The sequence below is a fragment of the Neomonachus schauinslandi genome, chromosome 10, assembly GCF_002201575.2.
Source record: "Neomonachus schauinslandi chromosome 10, ASM220157v2, whole genome shotgun sequence".
Lineage (NCBI taxonomy): Eukaryota > Metazoa > Chordata > Mammalia > Carnivora > Phocidae > Neomonachus > Neomonachus schauinslandi.
The window spans coordinates 7196859-7220279 of record NC_058412.1 but is presented as its reverse complement, the minus strand read 5'-3'; the positions used below and the strand labels follow the sequence as shown (position 1 = coordinate 7220279).

The following is a 23421-nucleotide window of genomic DNA, read 5'->3' as shown; positions in this document are numbered from 1 at the left end:
AGAGAGAGAGAGACGGTAAGTTCTAGAGCAGAGATAAAGCCACATAATGAGCGATGAGGTGATTTTCTATTGCATTTACCCACTTTTACATTTGAAGATGTTCTTTTTTTTTTTTTTTTTTAAAGATTTTATTTATTTATTTATTAGAGAGCGAGCGAGAGAGAAACAGCATGAGAGAGGAGAGGGTCAGAGGGAGAAGCAGGCTCCCCGCTGAGCCGGGAGCCCGATGTGGGACTCGATCCCAGGACCCTGGGATCATGACCTGAGCTGAAGGCAGTCGCCCAACCAACTGAGCCACCCAGGCACCCCGAAGATGTTCTTTACAGTGACCATCTATTAAGGAAATTGCAGGTATCTAACAATTTTGCATTTTATAAATAAACATTTTATCCCTTCACTTGTGGCTTCATGCCATACTAATGGGGGTGGTACTGTCCACTCTGTTGTTTTCTACACTACACAAGGTCTGGGCCTCAATATGTCAAAGCACCTCTAGACTAAGCCATTCCAGTTGCCTCTTTTCCACTTAAATTCACAACAGATAATCTATGGGGGGGGTGGGAATAAGGAAAAAGAAAAATGATCCAATCAAATAGACTTTGCAAAAATATTCTGCAGGTCCACCCTTTCAAAGAATCACAGCAAGCGCATTCTCTTCCATAAAGCCTTCTCTGATTCCCTTAGCTGAAAGTACTCCTTTCCCCTGGACATCTTCAGAGTTTTTTAACCTCACTTATGACCTGTATCATTACAGAGAGAGTATAATCTCTTTTGAGGACAGGCTTTATGCTTGAATCATTTCTTGATGTCCTCATAGTTCTTGCATAGAGAAGTACAATAAATAACTGCTGAATGAATGAATGTATAGTTAAGAAAGTCAACCCTTTGCAACATGACATCTTAAGCCAGTTCTTCCACATAGTAACAACAGATTAACTACCTTGCATAGAATTTCCTGGAAGGATGTTAGAAATAATTTAAATTGGTCAATAATGACTGAAATAAAACAATCCTTCAAGAAAGAATGGTGCTTTGCTCTTGCAAACCAGATTATACACAGCAGACTTTTAGAAAAGCGTCAGCACATGGAGCCGAGAGCACTCCTGATTACCTATGTGAATATTATATACTATCATTTGTGCACTATAATGCACAAATAGTTCAAGTGAGTTTCAACTGTCTGGTAAACATAAGTAGGAAAAGAGAAAAGATCTGTTAGAAAGAAGGAAAGAAAAAAGAAAAGTTGTTGACTTATCTATGACAGATGCTTCAAAAAAACTCACAACTGAAAAATGTTATGTTCCAAAAATGTACTTCAATATTTGTTGTATTCCCTACAAACATTTACCTTCAGCATGAGCATCATATGGTTCAGACTCTGGCTACTCCACACCTTTTAACTCAAGAGAGACAGTGTTCAGTTGTGCCTGAGGCTCAGGCTCTGAAGACACAAACAGTAAAAGACACACAGGAAACAGAAGGCAAAGACAAAGCCAGGACCCATACCTCCTGCTCCAAACTCAGCGCTCTTGAAACCCCACTGCCACGACGAAGCACGGGGAGCTGAAGACGCACCTCATGGAAAAACTGTCCCGAGAAGTAGAAAAACAGGGAAAAAGTGACCCCCAAATGGCTGTGAGCAGAGGTTGTTTTTTGATCATGAGGCATGAAATGAAAGGTCCCTATCCTTCATATCAAAGGGCAGTCTGTGCCCAGTTCCTATTTGACTTCATATAAGTCACAAGATTTAGCTGATGACGTGGTCCCCTTCGAGACAGTTGCTGCGACCTTGGATACAGTCCCAGTTGCCTCTGGGAATCTTTTTCATTTTAACCCCATCTAGTATTAAAATTCAGCTTAGATACAAAGTTTGTAATTTTATTCCTAGAATGTAACTGATCTACTAAATTGAAAGTAGACGCCCTGGAACAAATTCTAATTTAACTCTCTTCCATATCAGTCAGAAAGATCGCTCTAAAACATATCTAAAAGTAGCTCTTTTTGGTTAGAAACCTCCTGACATATGAAATTACAACACAAAGTCAAAAAACAAAATTTATTCTCATCCTAAATCCAACAGCACTAATCAATGAGAATAAAATCACCCTTTTTCCAATATGTTGATATGAAGATATAAATGTCAACTGAAGCCAATGAACGGGAACCAGTTTAAACCAAGAAATCAAGATCCAATTCTTGGCTAAAGTCTAAATCGACAGGAACATTTATTGAGCATTATATAGCAGACACTTAATCCTAATCAATATTCCTCCTCCCCAGTCAAAACCAAACCAACAAACCCAAACAAATCCTGATTATCCTAGTTCTGTATGATCCCTGTAGCTCCTCTACTTATCCCGCATGTGAAGGCCTAACTAATGAAGCCCAAGAAGGTACCAGAGACTGAGTCATGAACTCAGAAGGAGAATCCCGCTCTTCCACTGATTCACTGGATAATCCTAACAGTCCTACTTCCCCACGACTCTGATGATGTGAGGTCATTAAAAACACCCTCCTACAGAATGATCACAGCCTGAACTAGAAGCTTCCAAATGTGCCACTAGGATTTGTGCTGTTTCTCAGACTATCAAATGACCATCAAGAGATAAGAAAAAGAGTCGGAGGGCTGAGAGTAGGGAGGAGAGGGATCTGGGAAGAGCAGGGCACTAACCTAAAATCTTCTCACCTCTACATGGGGTGTTTCCCTGAAGAAAAAACAAGGCTCTCACAAGTCCTCACCCTTTCTGTGCTCTCAGTTCTGCCTTCCCACACTGCCCACAGGGCAGCTCCAGTTGCTGCACAGACTGCAGAGAGCCAGGGGAAAAGTCACAGAGACAAAGAAAGAGAAAAGAAGAGAGAGAAAGAGAGACAGAGAAACAAAGAAGGAGATGGGAAGAGAGACACACAGAGACATTCTGGAGGTACCCACATACTGACTTCCCTCTGTCAGAGCCTTTAAGGAGGACCTGGTGAGCTTAAGGACACTTGGCAGATACAGTGATTTGGCACCTGTTGTCCCAAATAAGTAGGATGTTTGTTGTGAAATATGCAGAACTGGATGCAGGTGTGACACAAGGCAAACACAGACCACATTCCAGCATCTCTAGGTTCAGAATGGGACAGGTAAGCACATGGGTCATAAAGGCAGACTTGGCAGGCAAGCTGACTTCCAATCATTTTTTAAAAAGCTAAAGAAAAAAGTCCCCAAATGAGTAATCAATGTAGAGTTCACTTATATTTACTAAAGGATCTGGAGTCTTGCGCGAAGATCTGCTGTATGAAAGAAACCTGAACTCCAAGGCCCCCTACTGCTCAGGTAAATCCAGTCAATACTACTACTGTCAGGCCGGAGTCAGGGTTCTCCAATTTAGCTTACAAGGAGCAAAACTGGTTGAAACGACAGATTTATAAAACCACTTTAGATGGAATTTCCAAGAAGGACCTGGAGAAGGAGGGTTGAGGTGACAAGCTGTCAAAGAAGAAAGTTCTGGAGAGGAGCTCAGTGTTTCTTGACAGTGGCAGGGTGGTGGAAGGCGTAAAATTTGACCAAAAAAAAAGAACGAAAAACAAATTCAAGTGACGGCACAAATGGCATTTAAGACATGATGCTTCAAACCTGTTTCACAAGATACAGGTTTCACTACCAAACCAAAGCTTTCTAGCTGCCAAGTGTCTCCCTTGTCCAATCAAAAATATAATGTGCTGGGCTCCTACCCTCAGGCGTGTGCTACAATAAATGTGCACTATTGTTACCTGCGCATTCTGAATTTCCACCAGGATTCAGTGCATTTTATTTTCCATCTGGCCGAAGCTCTTGCTTAGACACTAGAGTATACTACATGAAATACTTTCAAGCCAGAGTCCAACAAAAAGAAATGTAAGAAGTTTCAAAAAAAAAACAAACCTTCCTCCTGATCAGACCCAGAACAGTTTCTTCAAAGCAAACTTTCCAATTGCTAAGAATTTACTCCATATCAGCTAATTAAAGGTATTCTCCACAGTCTCCCATCAAGAAAAGCTTCTTGTCATTTCCAAAACTGATCAAACTAAAACTCAAAAGACTATTCATTACCTATAAAGGAATATGACTATGTTTCTGGCACCAAAAAAGTTTATTTTTTACTTTGATAAATATGTACTTTCAAAACACCTGGAGTCAAATGCATGACAATTCAGAAGCCTGCATGGCTACCTTACGTTCTCCTTCCCCGCCCTCCCCCCCACCCTGGGGGCTCTAAGGAGAGAACACAGGGATAATCCCATTCAATGGCGTCAGCCTTGCATCTGCCTAGACATAAGAAGTCTCTTATCCTTTGTTTTTTTTTTAAAGTAGCAATGCTTCCTGACTTCTATTTAGGCCAGGGAGTATACACGTTTGTTTTAAAACACCTGCCTGCATTTAATTGCAATTGCAGGTAAAATATTTGACTCACTTCTCTCCCTCCTCCCTCCCATTCACACTGGAAATCTAAAGTTGTGAAACAAACCAAACCTGTCCCTGCTTAATGCAACCAAACATGGCAACACCTCACTTTAATAGAGCACTTAATTGATGCTTCACTAGAATGGAATCCCTATAAATGCATGCAATATGCTCAGTCCAAACAAATTAAAAATTACTCTCACAATGAATTCCAAATATTATGCTTAGACAAAACAACAAACTGTTATTAAACTCATAAACCTGCATCCCACAAGCACCTACAAAAAGTTTTAAGTTCAAGTTACCAGAATGGTTACACCCCTCTGACAGAATGAACCCTGCAAGCCTCAATAATCCCTCACCAGGAACTCCGCACTTTCTGCTGAGACAAGAAGACAAAAGGGAAAGATACCAAAGCTGCATCCAAACACAGGCCCCTCATGGTAAAGCTGCTCAGTACCCCAGTCAGGCTGTGCATTCTATTTTAATCCTCTTTTGTAACATGAGCTTCTCCCAAGATACATAAAACATTTGGCTCAGAATGACAATCCTTCAGAATGCCTCGGTATTCCTTCTTAGAGTTGATGGATCATATTTAAAAGTAAAAGCATAAAATGCTCATTGACAGGTTTTTTCCTCTAGAGAACGGGATGCTCTGGTTTTGCCCTATCTCTGACTGCCCCCCCCCTTTACCCCCTCACTGACCATGAAGAGACAAAATGTGTAGAAATTGGTTCTGTCACCCCCCACAGATAAGATCAGGCCACCAAGAAAAAGATGTCACTCCATCTATCTGGGAAAAACCCAGTCACAGAATGAAATGAAGCGCTGCCTTCTGAAGGTCTAAGGAAGACTTTCTGAAAAAGCAACCAGGCTCTGCAACAGCACTGGAGGAAAAAGGCCAGGTTGTTTTAAGCCATGGATGCGCAAGACAGTGAAACAAAATTAGACTCCACATCTAACTTCTTGATATTGCTTCCTCTAGCAGGAGCTTGATGCACGTCTGACAGGAAGTTCTTTGCTGTTGATAGTTTAAAAATCAAACTTGTGAATGGTAGCTGCACCGCAACACACCTTCTGGTGTAAAAATTTACAAGTCGCTATTGGAAAAAAATCTGTCAGATGTTTTGTATCCTCAGGGTCCATTACATCTTTAAAAGGTTTGCTTAATATTTGGGGTCCCTGGGTGGCTCAGTCAGTTAAGTGTCCGGCTCTTGATTTTGCCTCAGGTCATGATCTTGGGGTGGTGAGATCCAGCCCCACATCGGGCTCTATGCTCAGGATGGAGCCTGTTTAGGATTCTCTCTCCCCACTCCTTCTGCCGCTCCCCTCACCCCCTTCACACGCATGCCCACTTACACAGGCGCCCGTGTGCACTCTCTGAAACTCTTTAAAAATAAAAATAAAAGATTTGCTTAATATTCTGGAGATCACAACTACATACAGATGACCAAAGAAAACCTGAGCTTTGCTTTGGATTGTAGCTATTCTCCTATTGCCATATTGTCTAGGTAACTATAACTCAGTGTGTCCCTAGTCCATCAACAGAGATCCCTTCCTATTAGCGTTCCCCTGAATCGAAGGGCTCCCTCAGAGCTGGCTGGCCCAGTTCTCACTTGATTCCAATACAGCTATAATTTATATTTCTCTGTAGTTAAACATCACTTATCCAACAATCAACATAAATTATTTCCTGTTAGCAAAGTGCTCTTCTACTACGGGAATTTATAACAGTGAAGCCATAATGCTACTCTATTAATGAGAATTTTTACACTTTTAAAGATTTTATTTTTTTAATGTAATCTCTACCCCCCAACATTGGGGCTTGAACTCACCACCCTGAGATGAGAGTCACAGGCTCCACTGACTGAGCCAGCTAGGTGCTGCTATACTTTAAAATATTCTCCTGTCAAAAACGCTTTCTGTCCACTTCAAGGTCTAGATTCTTGCCTCCTCAGACAGCCTCACTGTGATGACCAAGTAGCAAACATGTACTCATCTAGAGGACTAAATGCTTTTTTCGGGGTACTGAGCAGGTAGCACTGCCTCGTTAAGTGCAAACACAGGGAAGGCACCTGAGCACAGTGCCTAGCATAAAACAGTCATTCAAGGAAGTTAATTCTCTCTCCCTAACTTCTGTTTATTTATTTTAGATCTTCAGGCTTTGAGAGGCCCTTACCTCCTATCACTAACCAAATCTCAATGCTGTTGTAAACCCTTACATTTATAATCCAAGCAAGAAATAAAACTCGAGGCCAAGATGTGCAGCCTATCCAGAATTAACCGTTGGATTCTGGAAATACTGTAACTGGAATAGGACAGACAATCCCAATTTATAAATTATTAGTGTCTCCAAAGTTCATCTGCAAAGTGGTATAAACACCCGTTTCATGATGTTATATTTAGGATCTCAAGCTATCCCACAAAAGCCTATTTTAACCGGCAATATACCTGATTTACAATACCAGTGTCCTTAGCCTGGATCTAGCACAGTGCCTGGGTCAGAGCAGACACTAGCTATTTGCTGCATCATGAATCCCTGGGATGGGGGAGGTGGCTCGGGCCACATATACATAGCCCAAGGTGAGCGCACACCTTCTCCCACCTTCCTCATGCGCCCTTCTCACTTCCTAGTCCTCTCTTTCCCATGAGACCAATGCCCTCAGAACTGACTAATTCTAAACTTCAGCACCTCACCAGAGCTGTACCTTTTAATGTTTCAGAGGTGGACGCCTCTCCCTGCCAAAATTACCTCAAGCAGCTGATCTCAGCTGCACATTTGAAGGGAAGAAATCTGATTATAAAGGTATTCCACAAGGGAATATGAGTGTCTGATGGACTTTAACTTGTCCAGAGGTGTCTGCCTCTTTAAAAGAAGCCTGGCTACCAAGACAAATCTAACTTCGTGTGGAAGACAGGAAAATGAACTGAAATAGGTCTGCATAGCAGAGAGGTTAGGGCCACCTGGGGGACTGTTTCTAAGCTATCTCGGCTTTTCAAAGCAGCTTCCTCTTCCTTGCTACTTGAAAACTCATGACATGACTTTTTACAAGTTCCATAATTTCTTCAAGTTCCTATGGTAAGAGCAGGTATATGATAACACTGATGGACGGGAGTGGATATAGGGACAGCATACGGTAAGTCTAGTTTGGGCAGTGTTCTTCCCAAACTGGAACATAAGCCATGGTGTTCAAGATTCCTCCTATGTCCTCAAAATATAGTCACCCCCAAAGTGAGCCACAGAAGCTACAGGAAGATTCAGATGTCAACATGGGGCCAGAATTCTGGTTTTACTCATCCTGGCATGGCCAAAAGGGGATATTAGATTTGTTTTTAAAGTGTGTTGGGGAGAAAGGGAATGCCACATATATACTCTTATGTTTGTGGGGGAGAATGAGCAGGAATTAAGAATCAACAAATGTATCCTAAATGAGAACAAGAAAGTGGGCAAAGAAAGTGGATACTTTTGAAAAAGAATCAAAAATTTAAAAAATTTATACAAGATTCTGCATGTATACTTGTTCACTCTAGCTTCCCTGGGGCATCAATTACTTTAAGTGTAAAAACAGAAAACATCAACTTGGCCAGGGAAAGCAAAGAATCTAGATACTGAATTCCAACACACGCTTGAAGCTGATGCCTGATATCAGCATCAAAAGGTAACAGCCTCATTAAGAAATGGCACAAACTCCTTCCAGTAGCAGGCAAAGGCTTAAAAACCAAGTCAGCGTTGGGGGTCTAGAAGGGGAAATGAAAACTGAATTTACCTACATCAATGAACAAGTAGCTACTAAGGCTACTTAAGACACACCTCCAACAACATTTCTCTTTAATACAAATATGCTGAAGGTCTTCGGAATGAAAGCAGCCATTATCCTAACCCATCATCTGGGCTTTCATTACTCCCACCCCAAAGGGTGACACATCAGATAAACAGAACACCCTGCCCACATGCTGGGCCTTTCCGCCCAGATCGCCATGCACTCTGACAAGTGCTTATTAATCTTGATGACGTGCCAATGAAAAAGAGAGTTGGCTACCACAGCCTTTTTATTTTCCTAGGGGGATAGAGGGGAGAAAACTGAGCTAGTGAACTAAGGGACTAAACCCAAGGTCACAAGTAAGTCAGAAAAGTAGACTCAGGACTTAGATGTTGCCAATCACCTCCTCCATGATTTCTCAATTAGTCCCTAATGGCAAACAGGAAGTCTATCTCTATTTTGCTTTAAGAACAGAAGCACCCGGAGGGCACAGGGCCAGCTGTTCTTATAGGCTGCTGAGTCCTACTATGATATTTAATTTCAAAGTAACTGTAGCAACAATTACATAAAATGAAAAGTTTTTTTTCCTCCTAACAGCTCTTCTGTAGTGAATTCACAGTTTAATCAAGTGCCAGACTCTGGACTAAGCAACCTGAGGACACTTGTATAGGATCAAGGTGGTCGGCAAGAAGCCCTTCAAGCGAAAGCAATAACCTACATTTCCAGGCTGGCAGACCCAGCTCACCATATCCTCCACTGAAGACACACTTTTGCCTTAGACAGGATGCCCCCAATAAGAAAGGAAAGCAATTATAACGCAAAGTTCACACCGTTCTCAAGAATCCAGTCATAGGATTTTTTTTAAAAGCAACCCTAGGTGGTACAAAATGAAGTTATGCAATAACTAATACCTACTGCTGTCTTATTCCATCACTGCTAAACTTCCCATTGAATAAGTAAAAGAAAAAATAAAAAAGGTTGAGAAGGACAGGAAGGTGGTCCTCGCTTTGTACCTGGTCCTGGACGTAGAGCAGTGCCCCGCACACTGCAAGTCTGCAACACGCACTCAACATCAGCTCCACGCCACTGCCCACAAATGAGTGTGCGTTTCTACTGTGATGCCTGAGTTGCCAATTTTTCAAGTAACCTAAAGAAAAAACTATATACCAAACCCCTATAATTCCGTGAAAGGGGGATTATACCAAAAGAATGCTGTGGGAAGGGCAGAAATAGACTTATGGGTATGCTTAATTTTTCTTGCAAGGATCAAACCACTCCAGTTAGAATGATCCAAATGACCATGTGAATTGAGGCAACTCTTCAAGAGGAAAAGCCCCAGAGAGGAGAACCTTACTCTAGCTGTATTTGAAAGTAACGGTAGGTGAGTACTGCTAACAAAAACTTGTATTTAAGAGCCTTTCTGAAGAAACTCCAACAGCTTCATAAGCATTGTTTCAATAATCCACACAACGTGCCCGCAGGAGGGAAGAGGCAGGTATTAACGCCACTCTGCAAATAAGGAAAAGGAGCACAGGATATGGGGCGTCAGGCACCCCGACAAATAGCGTGCAGTGCCAGGCTTCCCCCACCACCTGCAGGTTCACACACTGCACCACACGTGCTGAAGCAGGTTGACAAAAATTGTCCTTTTTGGAGGAAGGAGAGGGCACAAGGACAGTTTCGTAACATCTGGAAGAAGCTGTACTTTCAAAAAAATGTAAAATAACGAAAAGAGAGAAAGTCAAGAATCCAGCTGGCTCTGCTAAGTCGGAAGGAAGAGCACAGCTGATGAGACAACAGCTATTTCTCCCAGTCTTGTCTCATTTTCATGCACTTCATGACTTAATGGCTCTAACCTGTCCTCTTACTGAGCTTATTCTCCCTATTCCTCAGCAAAAGAACAAAAACATGTAAAACCATAAAAAAAAAATCAGTTGTCAAATCATTAAGCTCCTCCCACTTCCCCTCAAAAAGCTGGAAGCGGAGGAGTCCCTGGACTCCGTTACCTACCTTTGCTTCATCATTAATGTCCCAAGTGAAGGAAATGGCATTATACGCAATCTCCTCAATGTTACTGATGGTATTGAAGCTTTCTTTATAGTCAGCTACATGAGTGATGAAAAAGAAAGGGAAATCGTGATTTCTGGTTCCAAAGTGAGACTGCAGCAGTTCAAAGTAAGACTGCAGCAGTTCAAAGTAAGATTCCGTTTTCTATATTATTGTCTCCGAAAAATGTAAATGAACATATTGTTGGGTTGAAAAAGGTTCAAAAGATGAAGAAAAAGAATCACAGGATTTTTAAAATACAGGTAAGCTTAGACATATTTAATTTTTTCCCATTATGTCAAAATTAAGACATTTGGGACTAAAAAGTTTAAGTAATTGTCCCAAGGTCATAAAACTAGCCCAGAGAACCAAGATTAGAACTCAGCTCTTTTAACTTTTCTGAAAAGAGAACGTTACAAAAGACAAAAGAGGTAACACTAAGATAAAGGACCATCTTGTGATACAGACAAGGATTTTATGCAAAAATTATATACACAGCAAGAACAGCCATTCTCATAAAGCCACTTCATTAAATACGGATTTGCCCAGGTCTGCCGCTATACCCCAAGTGATACATCACAGGGTCTCTTTAAAGACAGAAGAGTATAGCAGGACAGTTCAACATGTAACCAGGGGAGATGGTTAGGTAAATGCCCACCAGCAGTATTTGCTTTTACTTGTTTATTTAGGTTTTTTCTCCCGACTTTACCATCATCTACAAATAATCAGTAGCTCTTGAAGAAGACATTTCACCTCAAAAACTTTGCAGACCAAAGAGCAGGGCACTCTTATGCGAGCAAGCTCTGGAGCTTCTGGTCCAGTGTCATCTGGAGAGCCACTGCTTGGGCCACATGTCCTTATGAAAGAAGTAATGTTAAGAGCACTGATTCCAGGAGGCCAAGAACAGTGTTTGGAACAGATCAGTAGCTGGCATAAAAATTCAAATGTTTTCGGCAGGAAGCTGATCACTGCCAAAAATAACTGGCATTGGAAAACTGGATGCTTGCACCTCTGGGAATAAAAGCAGGCTCTGGAGCTACTTACCTATGTCAATGCATCTTTGTTTAGCCGTGTGCTGCCGGGAGTGCCAGTATTTCCAATGCCTTAACTGATCTTCTCTGCTTTTGTCTTCTGCAAAAACCACCATGATCACACTCTATGAAAGAGAATGCATTATAATATAAAGACACTAAAGGGTGAGTATCTGTTAGAAATCTTACTTAGTGTTCTATTTTACAGTTAAAGCTGAAAACTGCAATTTTAGATCTTCATTTAAATCTTCTTCAGATCCAGGAATATTAAGCTCTGACTAGCTTTCCTGGAGAAGAGAACTAAGAGCAGAACTTACTCGGACTTTGCTGATGGGCCGGTGGATCCCCTCGCTGCTGGTCACCTCCTTCAAGGTGACAGGGTAGAACTGGCCTTTGTTCAGGTAGGTCATGGTGCTATCTCCTGGCTTCTGTCGAAGCGATTTTGAGGCTTCTAGGGTATATTCAAAGTTGTTCCTAAAGAACAAAAAAAAGCCACAGCTCTCTAATCCACTCTTTTGGAAGCTTTCTTTATGCATTAGCGTGATCTTGAAATGCTTCAGTGTGGATGTATGCAAATAGCCAACTACCAGGAAACATCCAACTGACTATGTCATATTATAAATAGCATTTGCTACTTCTTGCATGATAAATATAATCTTAAGTAACACAGATATTCTCAAATCTCTCATATGCAGGGCCACAAAATGCCTACTAGAAATTCTATGAAGTTAATAAGGTTAAAAATTAGTTTAGAAGCTAAGGATATTAAAAATACTAGAAGCTGAAAAGGACTTTGGAAGGAAATCTCACAAGACATGCTGCCAATTTGGTATTTACTCAGCAAAGGTTGCAAACAGGTGGCTGGTAGGCCTCTGATTAAATTCAATTTGGTCTGCACAGCACTTTTTGTTATTTTTGCTTGTAATTTAAATGTCTTTGGATGGGCACTACACAGTTCTCTACATTTACTATCACCTTAAAGTAACATGCATATATCTCCCTCAAGTTGTTTAATAACCTTCCTAGACCAGAGGTCGAAAATTACACCTATTTTTATAAATAAAGTTTTATTGAAATAAGCCACACCCTTTATTTATGTATTACCTATAGCTGCTTTTGTGCCGCAGCGGCAGAGCTGGGCAGTTGCAACAGAGGCTGTAAGGCCCACAAAGATTAAATATGTACTATCTGATCCTTTACAGAAGAAGTTTGCTGACGCCTATCTTAGATCCTAAAGGCATTTGAGTTTGTGACTCCTGTACCTTGAGGCAGGTCTTTAAGGGAAATCTCAATTCCCATAAAATCCTAGACTTTAAAAAATAAACTGTTTTTTACTCCAAAATACAACATACAAAAAATGCATAAGACAAAATTATAAAATGAAATTCTAAATGCTTTTAAAATATATCTGAAGGTGTTTGTACATTTTCATAATTAACTTGGAAGATATTCATATTCCTGGCACGAGGTACAATTTTGTGAGGTTTTAAAAGAAGAGGTTGTCGGGGTCAGAAAAAAGCTAACTTCATTTATTTTACCACTAGTGAGGGTAATAAAAAATCCACTTGATGTTATTCCTAAATTCTCACAGAATTATATGTTTTTGGAAACAGAAGGGAGCTCAGAGACCTAATTTAATCCCCTCATCTCTTCTTTTACATTCCATTCTACCATCACATAAAGAAACTGAAAGACAGAAAAAGCACCAACACCAAGAATTAAAGAAACATGAAACACAGTACAGAGTTCAAAATTAAATTCACTAAAGCAAATGTCCTCTAGCAAAGATAATACCACCAAAGCCACCTCTGATTTTTCAATATCAAATTAACAAGTCATTAAAAGCTGAAAGTTAAAAATCAAATTAAAAGACAACTATTACCCAGAAACACTGTCAAAAACATAGTCCTCTGAATTCATGCCAGGCATCCGTAGACTGAGATCCGAGGGGAAGAAAACCTGAAATATCAATGTAATAAGCCACAACTATTTAACTGGTTATCAGGCTTACTAAAGACCAATATGTGGTACAGCACAGAAGTATGTGGCTTACAGCAACCCATTACTCATTCGATACTCATTTTAAAATAAAAATTTAACTCTACAAAAAAATTCTGAAGGAAAAATATCCATTTTATATGCCACTCAATTAGATGAAGACAATCTATGCAGGTGCTCCCCCAGAGTGCTGCCTTATCCCTTTTTCCCAACTTCCCCACACATCTCAATTCTGTTCAAACTCTAGAATCTGCCACCAAAATCTCATGACTTTTAGGGATCATCACACCAAGTGAAGATACATTATCAAGTTTGCACCAGCGCTGGATGGATTGGTGCATTTTCTCAGAAAAGGCTACTATTCTACTCCTAACTCCATAAGCAGAGGGATGTTCCTTTACCCATGAGACTTAAATATGGCTTCAAACATCTTCATTCCCTAACTTTTACCTGAGAGGTGTTCATCACCACAAAACCCCCAAAGCATTTGGAGTTAATCTGTAAATTTCACACAATGCATTCATCATCAACATCTACTGCCTCCCTGACTCTACTACCAACTGAGAGAGACCAAGCAAATCCATGAGAAGTCATTTTATATTGAGACCAATTGCCAGAATCTTGTTTTGGTCTAGGGCAAAAGCTGAAAACAGACTTATGTGGAGATATCTGTTGTTGATGGGAGATTATGTATGGGGTTCTCTTTCTCCAACAAATCACTTAGCTGAAATCATAATTGTTAACTCAAATGCTGGTAAGATTAGCCATGTGCCCTTGATAATAATTTCTGGTTTTGTAGGTTTAGTTTACAAATTATACCCATGGGCCTTTTCTCGTTAAAAAAAAAAATCTTTTGTTCCTAATCCATTCATTTCAGGGTGAGTTTCAAGCTTACATAACAAGGAAGAGGTGGAACCCAATACTTATACAAACACACAAACGTCTTAGGAAGATGCTTGCATTTCCTGTACCTCCTGAACGCCTTCCTTGAAGGTCTCTGAGAAGGTAGAGTCTGGAGTTCGCCTTTGAGCATTTGGGGGTTGAGCACCAGAGCTGAACTGGTCAGCATTAAGGTTCCGGTCGAAAACCACCACCCGCTCAGTGGGCTCAGGATGATATACTGCTGGAGAGATTCCCACAGCAAAGCCATGGGGCTGGGTTTCTGTCTTGATGGAGTGGGTAGGCATTGTTGCTATGGAGACAGTGACTGTTGTATCAGGAGCTGTTAGATGGCCTCTCTTATCAATGCCCAGTTGGTTGCCATGGGGAAGGACAATGTTAAATGGCACATTTTTCAGTACTTGCACTCTGTTTTCTCCAGCAGAAATGAGGGACTGCTCAGTCACATTTGGTATGCTGTTTCTTTAAGAAAAAAAAAGAAAACTGTGTTTTTAAACTCAATGCTGATACAGTTCTTTGACAATTTTTATTTTCCTAATGGCAATGGGCCATTGGGTCCTGTGCAACAGTAATAATAGTAATAATAATACACTTGGGAGAAACGAAATAAATAGAAAATGGCAATGACAACCCATTACTAGAGCAAGAAAAAAAGACTTCATGGTTAATCAGTCATAAAATCCAAAAGTATCAAGTAAAATTCCATTTGAAATCTAGAGAACTCAGCTCTCCTCTACTACACTTTATTTTCAATAATCCTAATACAGTGGTCATATTTCACTAGAAGCCTGAAGCTGCAAACGTAACTGGCTGGAGCAGTATGGTGCTGTAAGCACAGACTCTAGAGTCATTTTGCCTTGGTTCAAATTCTGTGACCTGTGGAAAGCTATTTCATCTCTTAGTAAGTACATGCTCATCTATAAAATGGGGGTAATTATGCTATCTATCTATCCTCACAAGGTTGTGACGAGGATGAAATGAGACGAGGTGCTGAAACGTGTTATGATAATGCCTGGCGCACAAGGGCTCAAGAAATACGAACGGTTATCATTTGGCCACCACTTTTCCTAGTACTTACACTTATTTGGCTTTCTCTACACCAAAAGGAAACTGAAGGTTACATTGTACCGGTAGATATGTTTGCATAAAATTACTTTTGGTTTAATAGATATTCTGGGCAACAGAAGATGATTTCTAGTCCAGGGTAAAATTAATGAATTTTCAAACAATATAGGCTGATACCTTTAAGGAAAAAAAGCAACTTGGCAGTTTTGTACATTTCAGATCAATGAAATGTTCTAACGAACCATAAATTCACTCCCAAGAATTTATCCTAATGAAAGAAAAAAAGGAAAAAGCTATCTAGAAAGTTGTTTGTCAAGGCTTTGTAGTAGTGTAAAAAAAAAAAAAAAAAAAAAAAATTAGAGCCTTAATGTTAGGATAACTAAGTTTTGCTTAAAAGCTATAGCAAAAATAAATAAACAATTAATTTAAAAGTTGGAGAAGAGGGTAGAGTAGATCAAACAGGAGGAATTATGTTAGTAACTTTTGAAGCTAGTAATGATACACATAGGCGTATATTATTTCTCTACTTTTGTTTGAAAATACCCATAATAAAAAGTAACATAATAAAAGCCATAAGTCCTTCTCCAAAGGGTAATTATGAAGATTAAAATAGCAACATGGAAAAGACTTATGGAAGGGATTAAGTAGTGAATACACACCACAACCACATAAAAGGTGCATGCACACCCAAACAGTAAATAATTGAGATAGTGGGATTCTGAGTGATCACTGTTTCTTTAAAATATTTTACTCCTGGGTGCCTATGAAGCTTAGTCGGTGACACGGCAGACTTGATTTCAGCTCAGGTCATGATCTCAGGATTGTGAGATCGAGGCCCATGTCGGGCTCCAAGCTAGGTGTGGAGTCTGCTTATGATTCTCTCTCTCCCTCTGCCCTCTCTTTTCACACTCTCTAAATAAATAAATAGATTGATAGATAATATGAATAAATAAATATCTATTTCTATTACTAATAGAACACGGGGAAATTTACAAGGTATGTTTAAATTATTTTTCACGACTATAAAAGCCTTAATGTTCTGAAAGTTTTAACCGAAATAATCTAAAATAACTTCAACAGGAGTTTGGAAATACAGCTGCTTCATTAAGCTTTACTTAGGCCATTATTCAAGATCACTGATACTTAATTTTTTTTAAAGGACTCCCACCTTTGCATTAAATGCCACACCCTTCTCAAGAGAAACTCAAAGACAAATAAGGGAACAGTTTGCTTACATTATTACTAAAAACATCCCTCCACAGAAAAAGAAAGTTAATGCTTTGTTTTGCAGAAAAGGCAACTATGTCTAAAGAAACTGGAAACTTCTCAGAGCAACAGAATCATAATTATCACCTATTTCTTCCACTAGAGCTTTTTCATTTAAATTCCTGTTTTATTTTCACAGAAACCTGTGAAAATACAACAGTACTATTTTATGCTCTCTATTAGACATTACCTTTTGCTGTGATCTGGCTCTGGGTGCTCAACATCTGGCTTTGCTGTTGATGACCTCCTCTCTCTTGGAACCTTAGATATTAATAAACATGATACAATTTAGTTCTCACTTAGTGGAGTCTAGATTCAGCCTCTTATTTTTCAGTTAAGTTCAACCACTCATATGTCTACTTGATTGCCTACTAAATGCCAGGCTGTGGGGATACACAATGAATAAGACAGTGTCTGCCCTCAAGAGCTTACAAATCTTGTCATGAGGTTAATATGTAAAAACTGACAATTCTTTAGTTGCCAAATAAACTCAGGGCATCACAAATTTACTTTGTCATTGAGTTTGGGTTTCATCGCTTAAAAAAAAAAAGTACTTCTGGCTTGGTTTTACCCATTTATCCATGCTATGGAATAAAGAAGCTACTGAAAACACAACTGGACTCTCAGCATCCTCGCTGCTCCTTTTCACTACCCTTCCTTTCAGATCAAATGCACAATCAAAAGGATCAGGCATACTAACAGTTCATTTCCAAAATCCAAGTGCTGGCTTCAAATGATAAATTTCTTCAGATACTCTGGGATTCATATATCTGACACCCAAAGGACAAACCGAACTCAGTTTGTTCTATGCCTTTTTTTGATTCTGTTCTTCTTTACACAGGAGGTGAAAGCAGGCTAACATTACATGTGTACTGTAGACATCAACCCACTCGAGACTAATTCCAAACATGTACTCCAAAACGGCTAAATGTTTGAGACTCTTTTCATTGTGAATGTATAAATAGAATTACCTTTAAACACAAAATAAATTGTTTCATGTATTAACAATGTGCTTTTAAAGCTTTATCAAAGTTATTATGTAGGGGTGCCTGGGTGGCTCAGTCGGTTAAGTGTCTGACTCTTGATCTCAGCTCAGGTCTTGATCTCAGGGTCATGACTTCAAGCCCAGGGTTGGGCTCCACACTGGGCGTGGAGCCTACTTAAAAAGTTATTATGTAAGGGGCACCTGGGTGGCTCAGTCGTTAAGCGTCTGCCTTCGGCTCAGGTCATGATCCCAGGGTCCTGGGATCGAGCCCCGCATCGGGCTCCCTGTTCCGCGGGAAGCCTGCTTCTCCCTCCCCCATTCCCCCTGCTTGTGTTCCCTCTCTCACTGTGTCTCTCTCTGTCAAATAAATAAATAAAATCTTTAAAAAAAAAAAAAAGTTATTATGTAAAAACGACAGATGGTTATACCCAAAGAACTGAAACAAATCAGTTCATTTAAAAAAGAAAATAATGCTACACCTGTCATAAGAAGCCTGACATGGTAGTACTAAAATTGTCACCCACATGTCTGTGGACAGACATAATGATTTATCTCCTCCTAAGCTGTAAAATACTTTTAGGACCCTTTATTTAAAACACATACACATACAACCCCTGCAATCAGTATTATTACATCAGTCTCTCTGGCACTAAACTTGTTGGTTTTCTCCCATTCTCAAAAGTTTCAGTTACAAATACGTAACACTTCAAACTTCATAATTAATACTTAGGAACTTATGATTTTTACACTGATTGAGTCAAGAAAACAAGACATAAGAAGAACAGATATTCCACTTCGAAGGAATTCTTCGGCCCAACTTCCCGGGCTAAGATTTCTTCCAGCATCGTTAGTTACTACAGAAGTTTCCCTTCATATTCAAAGGAAAAAAAACAAAACAAAACTTACCTCAGTCTCTCAAACACAACAAGCTGGATACATGGTCTCATACGAGAAAATAATGAAATCTTTTGTTTAGGTCCCACCCTAATTTGGTAATCATAATCAAGCTATCTTCTTTGCTTTTTTCCCTCCGCATCTCTCTCTTTTTTTTAAGAGTTTATTTATTTAAGACACACACACACACACACACAGAGCGAGAGCACAAGCAGGGGGAGCTGGAGGCAGAGGCAGAGGGAGAAGCAGACTTCCCACAGAGCAGGGATCCAGACGGCAGGCTTGATCCCAAGACCCTGGGATCATGACCTGAGCTGAAGGGGCAGCCGTTTAACGACTGAACCACCCAGGCGCCTCCAGTCTCTGCATTTCTTATATTCAGGAAAGAATACAGTGCCAGAATGTAACAAAAGGTAAGCAACTGATGAATGTAGGTCAAAGTATCTGGGAGTTAATCGTCTGATTAAATTGAAGTTTTCTATAGGTCTGGAAGTTTTAAAAACAAAAATACGGCAAAAATCACCACATACTATTACTGAGCAGAAAGAAGAATGCCAAAGAATATAGCAAGCAAAGGACGTTCCACAGGAGACAGCATGGCATACTGAAGAGGATGACTCTGGCACAATCCAGACCAGGCCTGAAACCCTGGCTGCAACACATACTAGTTGTGTGACCCGTGAACTTAATTTATTCCCATCTGCGAAACAGGGATCATACCACATATTTTGGAGGCTTTCTGGAGGGATCAGAAATAACATGCATGCCAGTAACATGTGTAGCGTGAAAGAGGTACTCAGTAAGTGGTGGCCAGTATTATTAGGACAGTGATGAAGATACAGATCTCCAGATAGGAACATCACATAAAACTCCAGGCAGAGAACAGACTGTATTTAATTAAGACTAATCTATAGAAATAGGCAACAAAATATATCCTGATCTTAGAACTAGAAAGTCCAAGACTAGAATATAGCTTTTTTTCCTTCATGGATCCTACAATCAAATCAGAGGGTCTGTGATACCATGTAAGGAAAAGGAAATCACTCTGACTACATCAGAATAAAGGTTACAGCACAGGTAAATGAACCACTGTCTGCTCTTCAGGGCACTAAGAAGTCTCCTTGGTAAAACGTCCAATCTCAGTAAGACACATCTACCATCTTCTTTTATGGTAGCTTCACCTTTCAGATCGAGCTAGAACAGGGGCTACTTCACCCATTTTAAAAACAACCCTTTGATTCTATGATCGTAGATTTTCAGCTTTGAACCACAGTAAGTCAAAGCACTCATTAAACTATTTATAGTCACTAGAGAAGCAACTTGCATTACATTCTACCAGCAAATTACTGTTTTATATGCTGTTGAATCAAGTGCATCTTGGACTGTTGTTAGGTTTTTAAAAGAGAAGTCACGTCTACCTTGTAATAGTCATACAGCAAGCCCAGTGCAGCTGCACTGTCTTCATCTCCATTGATGCTCATCATCGCTTTGGTTGCTGCAGTGAGAGGGTTTTCCAGGAAAGATTTCCAGGCTTCATCCTCACTAGTATAGGAGCGCCGCTGTGGATAAAGTGCTTCATTCTGAAGAACCAATACTGGCCGTTTGCTTCAGAGAAATTAAAAACACATATATAGATAGATCTCACTTTTTACCGCAAGGCACCATAAGCTAATTTTTAAAAGACCCAAACAACCAATTCCTTGATATTCTAATAAAAGAGCCCAATGACCCACCTCAGCAAAGTAAATTAAGACAAAACCAGGAGACAACCCACTTGGATGCACACCAACGGTTCCCCCCCACCCCCCACCCCAAGACATTCGGTGTTGAGGCAGCCAGGGAATCTGCAGTTAAACTATACATGTGACCCAGGATATGCTATTTGGCAAAACAAAACAAAACAAAACAAAACAAAAAAACACTCCAAGAAAATGCCAGGCTATTCAAATACTTAAGTAAACAAACAAGGACAAAGGAAGGCAAAACAGAACATCCACTCTCCTCAGACATCTACCGTCAGGACTGTACCCTCTTAAAGAGAGTATACATGGTTCAATCATCATGCTGCTACATGTTAACTTCCCTCTTTCTCCTGTTGATACCATGCCTTAAAAACTTTCCTACCCACAAACCAGGGAGAGAGGAGGAGGGGGAGGAAAGAAAAAGAGCGACTTCGTTTAATCCTTGGGGGTATATGAGAAAGTTAGAATATTCTACTGATTACCAGCAGATTGAGCATGGAATGTGGCCAAAGGGGACTGTAAATCAATAAGGAGGCATAATTTTCTGGCATGGGAGTTAACTGTTTATCTTAGAGATAAACACTTAAGAATCTACAACAATAAATAAAGCCACTGAACAAAAAGAGCTTTTTAAGAAAATAGGTGGGAAATCTGTTTTTAAAAATCTTTACTAGATTTTCACACTGGGCAAGAACGGTTTCATTTTAACATTGTAGTTTGGTGGGAAAAATCCAGAAAATCAACGGAGATCTTAGTAAAGTCTTACAGAAGATTTAATTTTAAAGATTAAAACAAACATTACCGATTCCAAAAACTTGAAATGTCAACAGTCTCAACAACTGTTCGGTTGGTACTATTTAATGAGTCAATAAGGAGAAAAAGTGGAACACGAACTCCAGCAAAATGAAGCATTTTTTTTTTTAAGGAAAAGAAATTGTTAATGTTTAAAACTACTCTGAATTATCAGTATTCTAACAAGCAAATTTAAGGATCAGCTCTCATTGCAACACACAAATGAAATATGTAAATGGCCTAAAGGTGACCTACCTACTCTAAAAGTGAATGTAGAAAGATTGATTATCTTTTCAAGTAATCAACAAAGGTTAGGGTTTTGGCAGTCACCCAGGCCCTTTAAAAACAGATACAGATTTTTAAAAAGGAGAACATCTTTGAAAAGGGGTGGGAACACAGAGCAACAACTTAATTTATCCTCAAAATTAGGTCTTATTTCAAAGTCAATGTTTTAAACTCATGTCTAGGCATAAAACCAAGGCATAAAATCCAAATACTAATTACATTTAGTAGGGAAAGCAGTCTTGAGGGGGTATACTATTCTAACACAAAACAAACACAATGAAGCAGTTTATTTAAAAATGAAGGCTGTGTATAAATCTCAAATTCACAATAAATAAATAAATAAACGCACAAAAGGGCATTCCCTACACCATTAGGAGCAGAGTGTAACAACCACTGAATCAGTGGTATCTTGGGGTGATTTACTGGTGTACTGCTAAGCTATTATTAATAGTGTAATAGCTACTTCCAGAAGATTATGACAGCACTTGGCTCATTCAATTCCCGTAATGCTAGTTTTTCAGCTTCCCTTCTTCTCCCACCCCCATCCCAAATTTGTACAGGCAACAGAAAATATTTTTTGCAAATGGTTCTGTTTGTGATCACCCTGGAGGTGTCTTACATTTCCAAAGTGTGCCTAAGGCCAAAATTTTAGCTTTGGAAATTTGCCTTATCTAAACCATAAGTCAAGAAATAAACAGTAACCAGTTGCCTGTCTTCGTCTACTTCCTCATATGACAGTCAGGCAGTTGCTAGTCCCTAAAAGCCTGTCACTGCCTTTGGTAAGTCTTAAACCCTTCATCAGTGATCTCTCAAAAGGCTTCTGAAACATATTTCAAGTGATATTTTACCTGCACATTGTACAACACAAGATTCATCCATTTAAGATATCCCATACACAATAGCTATCCTTCCCAGTCAGAAAAAGATCGCTTAAATAAAATGATCCTTAACAAATAATTATAAAACTGGAGACCTCTGATCTGGATTTACTGATCTGAAGTACACAGATTGGTTTGGTGCGATTTACTTTTTTTCCTAATAAATGTTTTATTTCGCAACAATTTTACACTTACAGAAAAGTTGCAAAGAAAATACAGAAATATCCCTCACCCAGTGTCCCTTAATGTTAACATCTTACATTACCACCTTGCATTTGTTAAAAATATTTCTTTAATCACAAACTCCAAAAGGAGTATTAGTACAGTGCGTTCTGTTTATCACCCGGATTTCGAAGATTTCATCTTCTTGATATTTTCTGAAGATTTTTTAATTACAGTAATCTGTAATTACCATCAATGATGCAAGTGGCAAAGTAACTCCTACAACAATTTTCTCACTCACACAGCCAGCCGGGCGGGGTGGGGGGGGGAAATGCCAGGACACCAGAGCACTTCAACTTTTCCCTAAATTTCTCCTTTCGGAAGTTCTAGCGGACGGACTGAAGGAGATGGCTGGACGACAAGGGACTGATTAGCAGAGACGTCTACCTTCCCAGCGGGGCAGCGGGGCCCAAAGAGCTCCGCTGGCGCCCCTGAGCAAAAGCGACCCTGGCGGGGGTCTCGCGCGGCGCGGCGCCCCGAATCTCCCTTCCCGCACCCCTGCCAGCAGCAGAGCTGAGACGGGGGCGCGCCCGCGCGGTGGTCCCCCTGACGAGGCCGCTGAGGCGGAGGGGGGAGGGAGCTGAGGGGGGGGTCTCCCCTCATGAATTGCGTCCCCAAGGCAAGGGTCTCCCCGGGGGCTTCGGTGGAACAAAGGCGCGGGGGAGGGGGTGCCGAGGGCAGAGGCCGCGGCGGGGTAGAAAGTGGGCGGCGAGACGAGCCCCCCGCCCTCCCGGCCCGCTTCGCGTCCCGCCCGCCCGGCCTCGCACCCCCGGCCCGACCGGCCTCGCCTCTCCCGGCCTCGCGGCAGGTGCGGCCGGCCCGGTGCACAGCGGCGGCCTCAAGCCGCACGGCCCGACTCGCGCGCCGGCGCCTCACTCACTTGTCGTACTCCTGTGTCATCGCGCTTGCTCGCCGCTGCCGGGCCGCAGAACTGGACTTTCGGGTTGGGACAGTACACCCGATCCGGGGGGGAGGAGGAGGAGGCAGCGGCAGCGGCGGCGGCGGCGGCGGGTACGGAGCGGCTGCCCCGACGGGTTGGGTTCGCTTTTCTCGCTCTGAGCCGGCTCCGCGCGGGCTGCGCGCTCTGGGCGCCCGGGCTCGACCGCCCATTGGCTGGCGGCGCGCCGGCCCCG

The 23421-nt window shown here is 40.8% G+C and overlaps 1 protein-coding gene across 3 annotated transcripts in view; it reads right to left on the bottom strand.

Moving 5' to 3' along the window:
- Positions 1-23421, bottom strand: part of GRHL1 (grainyhead like transcription factor 1) — a 51177-nt gene that overhangs the window by 26655 nt on the left and 1101 nt on the right. For 2 of the 3 annotated variants that reach the window (XM_021697389.2, XM_021697390.2), the window contains exons 1-8: positions 23169-23327; positions 19788-19974; positions 16681-16751; positions 14231-14621; positions 13144-13220; positions 11579-11735; positions 11275-11386; positions 10195-10289 (exon numbers count right to left, since the gene is read on the bottom strand). In XM_021697389.2, coding sequence (XP_021553064.2) covers positions 10195-10289; positions 11275-11386; positions 11579-11735; positions 13144-13220; positions 14231-14621; positions 16681-16751; positions 19788-19974; positions 23169-23188 — 1110 coding nt within the window. In that variant the 5' untranslated portion in view covers positions 23189-23327. Of the gene's footprint in view, positions 1-10194; positions 10290-11274; positions 11387-11578; positions 11736-13143; positions 13221-14230; positions 14622-16680; positions 16752-19787; positions 19975-23168; positions 23328-23421 lie in introns of those variants that run through there. The other variant, XM_021697391.2, reaches the window with a different exon arrangement.